The 10,562-nt window shown below is 48.2% G+C and overlaps 1 protein-coding gene across 2 annotated transcripts in view; it reads left to right on the plus strand.

Annotated features, from left to right (window-relative positions):
* The window catches only part of HK1 (hexokinase 1), a 63,292-nt gene that overhangs the window by 22,094 nt on the left and 30,636 nt on the right, over positions 1-10,562 (plus strand). For both annotated transcript variants that reach the window (XM_021700191.1, XM_044916049.1), the window contains exon 3: positions 7,968-8,116. In XM_021700191.1, coding sequence (XP_021555866.1) covers positions 7,968-8,116 — 149 coding nt within the window. The remainder of the gene's footprint in view (positions 1-7,967; positions 8,117-10,562) is intronic.

Here is a 10,562-nt window from a genome sequence, read left to right on the forward strand (position 1 = left end):
GTAATCTATACGTTAATTTTTTTTTTTAAACCCTAAAGTGGCTTTTAGCTGCTGCATATCCTTTTTGGAGTAGGAAAGGTATGAATAATAAATAAAAGAAGGAAAATATTGAAGCCTTTTTACTTTGGTGACTTGGCTAAACAGAAAGTCCCCTTTTTTTTTTTATTTTTTTTTTAAAGATTTTATTTATTTATTTGAGACAGAGAGAATGAGAGAGAGAGAGCACATGAGAGGGGGGAGGGTCAGAGGGAGAAGCAGGCTCCCTGCCGAGCAGGGAGCCCGATGCGGGACTCGATCCAGGGACTCCAGGATCATGACCCGAGCCGAAGGCAGTCGCTTAACCAACTGAGCCACTCAGGCGCCCAGAAAGTCCCTTTTCAGAGCTGCGAAGCTCTGGGAATGTCTGGCTTCCCTTAGAACGGCTCGCTGTGTGTCTCATTCACGAAACCTCCCCTTTTTTCTCTTCCTCTCGTTTCTCAGTAAGGTTATTGGAAATGCCAATTAGGTGGCAAGGTTTTTGAGGGTAAATTGAGTTGAATATTTTGCTGTTTCTGCCTCGTGGTTCTGAGCATGCGCTTTCCCCAAAGGATAAGTTGGAAAATATTTGATTTGCGGTGTGTTCAGTTAATTTTGGGGGCCCCAAATATACATAGCATTTCTTTAGGTCAAAGGAAAGAAAATACTGTCTTTTCCCATGGCATTTGGGTTGGTCACTTCCCTTTCTCTGTCTTTGTTTCCTTATCTGGGAAGATGGTTGGATTGTCTCAAAAATTCTCTCCGCCTGTGAAATTTGTGTTCTCGGGTTCTGGTTAGGTTTTTGATGAAGGTGTAGAACTGTCGTCAAGTAGCTGGGTTGCAGACCCGGAGGGAGAGCCTTTGTATCTCACGTACGGAATCGACTCGTTGAGCAGGGCAAAAGTCGGCATTTCCTGAAGGCGGGGTTTCTGTTTGCTCTGTATTTCATCCAGTACAGACCAGGACTCGAGAGAGACATCTGTCCCTGTGTTTGTTTTCCATTATTTGCTGCGAATAATGGTGGTCATCATCAAGTGGAGAGCTGCCAGGGGCCCTTCAGATGCTTTGTGTAATGAGCCTTCTCTGGAAGAGCGGTTCTCCTGGCATCGGTGGAAATGGGAAATGTGGGAAGAAGGTACAAGTAGGAGGCAGCAGGGGCAGGAAAGAAGGTTGAGGCCGAAGATTTGACGAGGTAGTTGGAGGGAAGCCCAGTGCTATAAAAAGAGGCTGAACTTGAAATTAAAGGGGAGGGAAAAACAAACCCAGAACACTGGATTAATCTCTGGCTCTGCTGCTTATTATCTGTCCGATCTTGGAGGCGTCACTTAACTTCCCTGTGCCTCCATTTCCTCATCTGTAAAATGGGTTATCAAACCCGGCTTTCCCCGGCTCAGAGGGCTGCAAGAGGATCAAATGAAAGTGCTTTGGAAACCGCAGACCACCGTGAGAGTTCCAGTGGGCCCCTGTCCTCCTTAACACTAGTGTCACCTAATTAATTATCTAAGAATTCTTTGGGAGGACCCTTCCCAGCGGATGCAGCCAGTCAGAGGATCCCCACCCTCAGGCCTAACCATGTAGGTCTAGCCCTGGGAAAAAAAGATTCAGAATTTTTCAGAAATCACTGGCATCTCTGTGATGCTATAGGGGGAGGAGGCTGAAGAAAGGGGAAAGCAAAGGCAGGCTGTCTCACTCCCACCCTGGTATCCCACAGAATGTGGAGGAGCCCCCAGATGGCAGCAGTGCGGTGATGGGGCACCGTGGCTCTAATCGGGGAACCAACCTGAGATGAAATAGATGCCCTTTGTTATGGAGGGCAAGTAGGTATTTGAGGGATTCATTCCCTAATAAAGAATATCGGACTCAGGAGCCTTCTGGTTGTAGCTGAAAGAAATCGAACTCAAATGTGTATAAGCAAAAAGAGCAAAATTTTAGGTTCATAGAACTGGGAAATCTAGTTGTAAGTTGGTTTCTGTATCCTGGGACTCACCTGTCCCTTATTCTTTCAGTCTGTGTGTTGGCTGCATTCAAAGGCTGCCTCTTCCTTCGGGTGGCAGAGATAGATGGCTCTGGCAGCCAAAGCTCACAGCCGCCTCAGAACCAGTGATCCCAGCGGTGGTCTTGGAGAGGGCGATGATTGGCTGACTTGGGTCATGTGCCCATCCTGAGCCAATCATGATGGCCAGGGTGGGAGACTCTGGATGCTCCTGGATCATGCACCTGGATCACACATTGGTCCCCCTAGAGCTGGAGCAGGGGTTCAGCCTACCCCCAACCTCAGATGAAAAATGGGGAGGATAGTTATCTAAAGAGATGCTAGACAGCCCCCAAAGTTTACCGGAAATCTTGCTGCCCTTACCAGAAGTCATTCCTTGGTATCGTTTGCCTTGGCAGAGAATAGAACCACATGCATTTGACCCAGCCAGTTCTTTTGAACTAGCAGCAAACACTGATTCCCTGCTGTGTACAAGACTTAGTACGGGGGAAGGAAGGAAGCATGTTACATTGCCCTCACCTTCAAGTTGCTTATCATCCAACTGAGGAAGATAGGACACATAACGTAAAAGATAATGAGCATCACAATATTTGCAAGTATGTGAGCGACTAAGAAGAGGGAGGCGTTCTGGCAGTGCCAAAGGCATGCCCACGAGCAAGTCATTCAGCTGGATTGGTTGAGCTTTGTCCCACGTCTCCCGAGCTGCAAATGTGATTTACAGAAGGAGGTGCCACCTGCCATTTCTTTGACCAATCACACACGCACCCTGGAACCAGGGTAACTGCTCAGGGAAGGATCAGGAACTGCACTGGGCTTGTCAATGACCCCTTGTAAACTGCCCTCTGGGGAAGGCCCTCCTCAAATCGGTCAACTCCCACCTGCAGCTGTGGGGGGTGTCCAGTGTTTAGTGTTGTCTTGACATCTCAAGGTCACCTTTTCTGGTTGCCGTCTCTGACTCAAACTTCTTCTTGGGACCCTGTTGACCCGTACTTGTTGAACAAAGGAGCAGGGGAGAGCTGGAGTGGGCGGACCACAGCAGGCGACTGGGATGGAGCAGGGGGCTTTGCGGAGTTGCATAAGTGGGGCCCAGCCCCGTGTACCCTAAGGCCAGATTCTTCCGGTTATCGGCAGCTGAGGTCATTTTCACTTATCCTGCTTGAAAAACTTCAGGCCTGGGTCCTGCCGAGGTGCTGCCTGAAACCTGACTCCGTCCTGCAGCAGGGGCTGAAAGCTCTCACCTGATCTGTGTCGGCACCGCTAACCGGCAGCTCCCGCGCAGACACCTGGAACCTGAGCACAAGAAACTGCTTTCACTTAAGACCTTTGATTCAACTGAAAAGGAGACTTTTGACCATGCTAGCAACCGAAGAACGGGTCATGCTATTTTTTTTTTAAGTTATGATGTAAAGTCGGTGTAAAACAGGAAAGAAATAAATACATGTTTATTCAAACATTAAAGCAGTAAAAAATTAAGTTAAAACGTTGAAACAAAGCAAAAAGCACCCATAATTTCATACTAGCACGGTGTTTGCCTTTGTGCCCGTTTATCTGCACAAGTGGCTTAGAATTGTTTATCGTACTGAGTGTGCATCGTCTTCATTGGAGAACAGGGAGGAACAAAACCAAAAGTCGTGGATGTTGAGGAACCCCAGAAAGAAAGGCGGCCATTCTGGTGGTGCTAAAGTCTCACTCCACTGCCGCCTTGGGGATCTGTGTCCACGAGGTCTGTCGGGCAGGCAGATGGAGCCAGTGGTGGTGACTTTGAGCTTTGGATTCACGTTCTGGCTCTGCCATGTAGCTTGTGTGCCTGGGCTAGTCACCTAACCCCTCCTGGCCTTTACTTGCTCACCTGCAAAATGGAGATCACAGTAGTACCTACTGCACAGGGTTGAGGGAGTTAAAAATAAAATGATGCGTATGAAGGACATAGCAACTGGAGTGCACAGAGGCTTAGTGAATGTCAGTTGATGGTAAAATAAAGAGCTTTTGATATTCTAGTAATTCGTCCTCCTGAGAGGAGCCACCTCATACCGAATTCAGTTATTTAACTAGGTAAGCACCATGGGGATTAAGGTTCTACTGGGAACCCCTAAGAAAACTCTAAACTGGGCGCCTGGCTGGCTCAGTCAGTAGAGCACGTGACTGTTGATCTCGGGGTTGTGAGTTCGAGCCCCACACTGGGTGTAGAGATTACTTAAAAATAAAATCTTAAAAAAAAAAAAAAAAAACTCAAACCAAAAAACCTTCTAAACGGATTCGAACAACCCACAAAGTCTGGGTCAGAATTTCCTACCAATCTGTGACATCTGCTTCCTGGCATTCTCCCTTGGTCTGTTTCCTTTGGACCATAGAAGCAATTTAAAACCAGTGGCATCATGTGGTATATTCATATAATGGAATATAATTCAGTCATAGAAATGGACTAGGTACTGATACATGCCACAACATAGACGAACCTTGAAAACATCAGAAACATCAGCTATAGTGGGTGAAAGAAGCCACATCCACAATAGACCACCTCTTGTATGAGTCCATTAGTATGAAATGTCCAGAGTAGGAACATCTAGAGAGACAGACAGTAGATTTGTGGTCATTGGTGCATAAGAGGGGTTGCCAGGAAGTAGGGAGTGATGACAGCTTGTGGGTACGGAGTTTCTTTCTGGGATGCTGAAAATGTTCTAAAAGTAGGTAGTGGTGATGGTTGTGCAACTCTGTAAATACACTGAAGAACCACTGACTTCTACACTTTAAAATGCATGAATTGTAACAAACTGGAATTAAAATAAGAACCTTAAAAAAATAAAATGGATGAGTTGTATGATACAGGGATAATTTCTCAATAAATTTCTCAACCGACCAGCACTATGACTGTTTTGTGCTTAATGACCAATAAGCGGGGCTACCTTGAGTGAGTGAGTGATTGGGTCACCAGCCCCTGTGATCAAGCAGCCATAGAGCATTTGTTGAGCTCTCCGGGGTGCCATGGGTAGGATGCACACAAGCCCAGGGTGTGTTTTTTTCCCCTTAAGGAACTTGAGAGAGAGGTTAAGAATGGGGAAAACTCACTCTGAGAATTCTTTGGTTTGTTCATTGATTCCTTTACCACCTCATGAGTTCAAGTATTTGTTGGGCTCTTACTGTATATTAAACACCATTCTAAGTTCCAGAAATAGAGCAGTGTGTCAGAGCTGACCAGTCAGTGGAATCAAATACAAAGATGTGTTTGCTTTATAAAAGAGAAGCTTTTTTTCCCTTCCTAACCATTACCTTAAAAAATAATAAGAAGAAAGCTCAAGAGACTCAAAATAGCCAAAGCAGTCTTGAAAAAGAAGAACAAAGTTGGAGGACTTTCACTTCCTTGTTTCAAATTTTACTACAAAGCGACAATCAAGACGCTGTGGCACTGGCGTAAGAGAGATCAGTGGATCAGAATTCAGAGTTCCGGATATCAATTACATATCAAAATTGGGGTGGGGGAAGAATTGAGAGCTCAGAAACCCATACATGTATGGTCGCTTGAGTTTTGACAAAGCTGCCAAGACTGTTCAGTGAAGGAGAGAACAGTCTTTTCACAAATGTTGCTGGGATAAGTGGATATCCACATGTAAAAGAACTAGGTTGGACCCCTGCCTCACACCATAAAGAAAAATCAACTCAGAATGGATCAAATTCTGATATGTAAGAGCTAAAAGTATAAAACTCTTGGCAAGAAACATAGGTGTGAATCTCTGTGACCCTGGTTTTGGCAATGGCTTCTAAGATATGACCCCAAAGGCACAAACAACAAAGGAAAACAAGAGATACAGTGTACTTCGTCAAAATGGAAAACTCGTATGCTTCAAAAGTCACCATCAGGAAAGTGAAAAGACAGTCCACAGAATAAGAGACCATATTTACGAGTCATATATCTGATAGGGACTTAGGTCTAGAATGTGAAAGAACTCTTACAACTCAACACTCCAACGACAACCCCATTTTTAAAACAAGCCAGGGAATCTGAATAGACGTTTCTCCAAAGAAGGCAAAAAATGGCCAAGAAGCTCGTGAAGAGGTGCTCATTGTCATTAGCCAGAGAAATGCAAACCAAAATAAAATAAGAGGATGATAAGAATTGAGGATGTGGAGAAGTTGGAACCTTTATGATTCACAGGTGGGATGGACAATGAGGCAACTCCTCCAGACACCAGTGGCAGTTCCTCAGAAAGTTCAACGTGAGTCACCACTCGACAGCCGTTCTACTTCTAGGCATATACCCAAGGGAAATAAAAACAGGGCCGCACAAGAAGTTGTGCGGAAGTATCCATAGCAGTGTTACTCATGACCGCCAGAGGTAGAAACGACCCAGATACTCCGTCCACAGACAAATGGGTCAATGAAATGAGGTACCGCCATACCATGGCCTGTTATTTGGCCATATGGAAATGAAGTGCCCGCCCCTGCTACACCAAGATGCTGGCCACAGGCAGCCACGTGCTGTGTGATGGCCTTCGTACGAACTGTCCAGAATGCACACGGCTGTGGGGACAGAGAGTAGGTTAACGGTTGCTTAGGGCAGTGGGGGAAGAGGGTGCTTGCCTGCTTGAGAGGGAGATAGTTAAAGAGTACAGGATTTCTTTTTTGAGGTGATGAAAGCGCTCTCAAACTGGTTCGTGGCAATGGTGGCGTCACTGAATTTATGAAAAGCCGTGGAATTGCCCACTTTAAATGGGTGACGTGTGGTGATTTATATCTCAATGGTGCCATTACTGAAAAATAGAATATTAAAGATGCTTCCGTATGGAAAATGAGATCCCAGACAGACTGGTGTTTATGCTGCTGTAGTACTGATGACTTTGGGGACTCCCAGGGCTCAGGATGGCAGTGGTGGCTGTCACCCCTGGCCTGATTGATACCCGTTGGGGCAGTTGGGGATGTCACATCAGTAGTAAAATTCACAGATTTTCACTGCATTTTTGGAAGCCTGTGTGAGAATTACTAATGAGAAAGAGGGTAAAGAATGTTAGGTGGTGGCTTGATGGTTTGGGACCCTTCCCATGGCCTCCTCCCCTGCTGCTCTCTGGTGGCCCCGGGCGTACGGTGCCATCACGTGTCCCACTGAGCCCCACCTCAGTCCGTGCACACGCTGGGCCTGAGGATGCCACCGTATCAAGCCAGGTCCCGCTACGTGACCAAGTGGGACTCCTGCTAAAAGCCTTCCCTGGGTAGAAACAACACAGGTACCCGCTGGCAGGTGGGTGGATGGATGGGTGGTAACTGCATGCAGTGGGTTGTATCAGGCAGCCGCAGAAGGCGGTGAAACTCCGACACATGCAAAACATGACCTTTGAGACATTATGCAGAGTGAAAGAAGCCAGACACAGAAGGCCAAGTATTGTGTGATTCCACTTCTGTCAACTGTCCAGACGAGGCGAATCTGTGGTGACAGCAAGGCGAGACGCGGTGACCCAGGGACTAGGGGAAGAAGAGTGGGGAATGGTTCTAGAGTTTCATCACCCTGTCAGGGCTGAGGGAGAGTCTTGGTGGTGGTGATGCTTGCATAACATTGTACTTAACAGTTTTATGTTATGTAGATTTTACCACAATTTAACCCTCCCCCACCCCGGGGAGTAAGTGGAGGTGTGGCAGGAACTCAAGGCATGGGATGGACCTCACATATGGGGTGTTCTCGGAGTTGAAATGCTGTTTGTATTTTATGGATAACAGTGCTGTCTGGGGGAAAGGGTAGGAATTAGAAAAAGCTTGGGGGGGGGGGGGCTCTGTATGGCACCCGGGTTCCCCTGCTTGGAGCTGGCCAGCCACACGCCGGGCTGGGTTGGGTCCATTTTCCAGACAGGGCAGTGGTTGGGTGAGATTTGCACGGGAGAGGCAGGCCAGCTGGACGCTGTCAAGAGGCAGGCAAAGCGTGGGGTCTTCCCATCACATGTGACCCTGATGTGATACCTGTTGTCTCCCTAAACAGAAAAGGGAGATTTCATTGCCCTGGATCTTGGCGGGTCTTCCTTTCGAATTCTGAGGGTACAAGTGAATCATGAGCAAAACCAGAATGTTCACATGGAGTCCGAGATTTACGACACCCCGGAGAACATCGTGCACGGCAGTGGAAGCCAGGTGGGTCCCCCCGCTCCCTTCTGATCAGCCCCAGTGGGCTCATACCTCTGGGAACCAGCCCCCAAGCTCTGGTGTCTGAGCCCCTGGAAGGAGTCCCTCATAGGTCATATGGAGAGGGGCTGCTGGGTGGAAGGGTGTGACCATCTAAAGAGAGCCCACCGTCTGGGAAAATTGGTGCATGGGAGGGAGGCCACTGGGACTTGCACAGGCTGGAGGGTATGAGGAGGGGGCCCGGCAGCTCTGTGGGTAAATGTATTCATTTCCTAAGGATCCTGGGGTTGGCTCCTCAGTGCAGGTTTCGCAGAGCCCTTGGGTGAAAACAGCCCTTCCAAGTCATTGGCCTCCCCCGCAGCTCACCTGGAGCCCAGGCCTCACAGGGTCTGGCAGTCACCTTGTAGGGCATCAGGAATTTGAGCTCATGGCCCAAGCGCTAGTGAAGGGCTCCTGGCTACTGATTTAATAGCCTCCTGAGAGTCCTTGGTACAGAAAGGCACCATCCCCTTCCCTCACATCTGATACCTGAGGCCCATCCCCATGATGGGGCACCCCCCGGAAGGGCTGTCTTCCTTAGCTGGCCAAGGGGCTGTGGGCAGGATCGGAAGGGCCCATTGCCCTTGCCCCGTCCCTCTAGCTGTGGTGCGTGGTGGGGGTCCATGCTCACTGAGGACCCTGTGATCGCGGTTTCCGGTCATTCGGTGTCCTGTCAGCCTGCAGTGTATGGGAGCTGCTCCTCCCGCTGTCAGAGATGCTCTGGCTCCTGTAGTCTGTAGCTCGCCTCCCGAGTCATGGTTGCTGCCCAGGATATGTATTCCGAGCTTGCCAAATACTTGCTTTAGGAAGGGTGTGTTCACGTCAAGGTTCATGACTAAGTTCGCCAGAAAACTCATTTGTCCTGACCTGGACTTTGAGATGAGACCCAGGAGCCTTCCCCTCTTGACTCTACTTTGTTTCTAAATTAACGTGGGTGGGGCCCGGGGCCAGCAGTTGATGTGGGTGGGGCCTGGGGCCAGCGCTCCACTGGTTTTGTTTTGGTTTTTTTTGGTCTGAGAGAAAAGGGCTAATCCCAGCCTTTCATCTGCTCCTGGGGGCTTGGGTTCAGAGCTTTTCCGACTGTGTCACGGGGAGCATTGAAGAAGGCACTGTCTCCAGAATTGATGAGTGTATCACTCATTGGATGGCCCTGCCTGGAGACTCCCCTGCTTTCCCCTCCTGCTGGGCTGCAGAAACCGGCCCATGCTTATGCATGCGGGCTGCTAGTTGCGAGGTCTCCTAATCCTGCCCAGTGGTTGCTGCATTACCCTTCCTGCAAGTAGCCAGCAGCCTCGAGTTGGCATCCTGCTCTTTCCATCTGGCAGCAAGTGCTGACCCGTCACACTCTGTTCTCCACGGGCCTTGGGTTGAGCCACCTCTGCTGCCTTCACCAGCAGGACTGTCCCCCGTGCTGAGACATTCCTGTGTGCTTTGGCTTGACCTTTTAGGAGCAGGGTTTGTAAATTAAGGGGGTGCCCCCCAACAGGTGCACACTCGGCTATATATTCACTTCCACAGTGACTACTTACTGCGCCCCCGGGACCTCATCTGTCCCAGCCTCTGTCCCCATCTTCTCAGCTCCAGGGTCACTGTTTCCTGCTGTCTGTTTCTGCTCCTTCCCCTTTCAAGCAGTCCGCAAAGAAAAGGCAACAAGGATGATGACAATGGCGGTAATGATGATGTATTATTATAGCAGTACTTCCACAGTGCTCGCTAGGTACCTGTCACTGACATCAGCACTTTGTATGGATTAACTCATTTCGTCATCATTCCCATTTTACAGATGAGAAAACGGAGGCTCATATGTTAAGCAGCCAGCCCGTTGGGTCACACAGCTCATAAATGATAGAGCTGGGATTTGCACCCACGTAGTCTGGTTCCAGTTGTTACAGTTTCAGCAAGGTGGAACCCTCTGAGCCTGGCTCTTGTCTTTATCGTCTTTAAAATTTTTTGATGGTGAAGAAATGTGAGGGCTGTGGGCAAGGAGGAGAGTCCAGTGGCTGAGGAAGAGGGTTGGCAGTTGAAAATAGGGATGAAACAGGAAGCTCCTCTTCAGAAGTTTGGTTTGAGGTTAGACATAAGTTTCAGGGGACCATTTTTCCAATCAACCTGTAAATATGGTAGGAGGCCAAGGGCCCCATTGTGCCCGTGAAGCAACTCAGACTCAGTTTGTGAATAGCCCTGAATTCACGGGTTGTGATCTCATCTTCTGTAATATGCAGGAATTTTAAATAGATTTTTAAACCTTTTATTTGGAATAATATTAAAGTTATGGAAAAGTTTTAAGATACAAAGAGCTCCCATATATACCCTCATCCAGATTCCCCAACTGTTACCTATTTGCTTTATCTTTTTCGTCTCCCCACCTTACACACACACACACACACACACACACACACACACACACACACACACA

Source organism: Neomonachus schauinslandi, chromosome 6, assembly GCF_002201575.2.
Source record: "Neomonachus schauinslandi chromosome 6, ASM220157v2, whole genome shotgun sequence".
Lineage (NCBI taxonomy): Eukaryota > Metazoa > Chordata > Mammalia > Carnivora > Phocidae > Neomonachus > Neomonachus schauinslandi.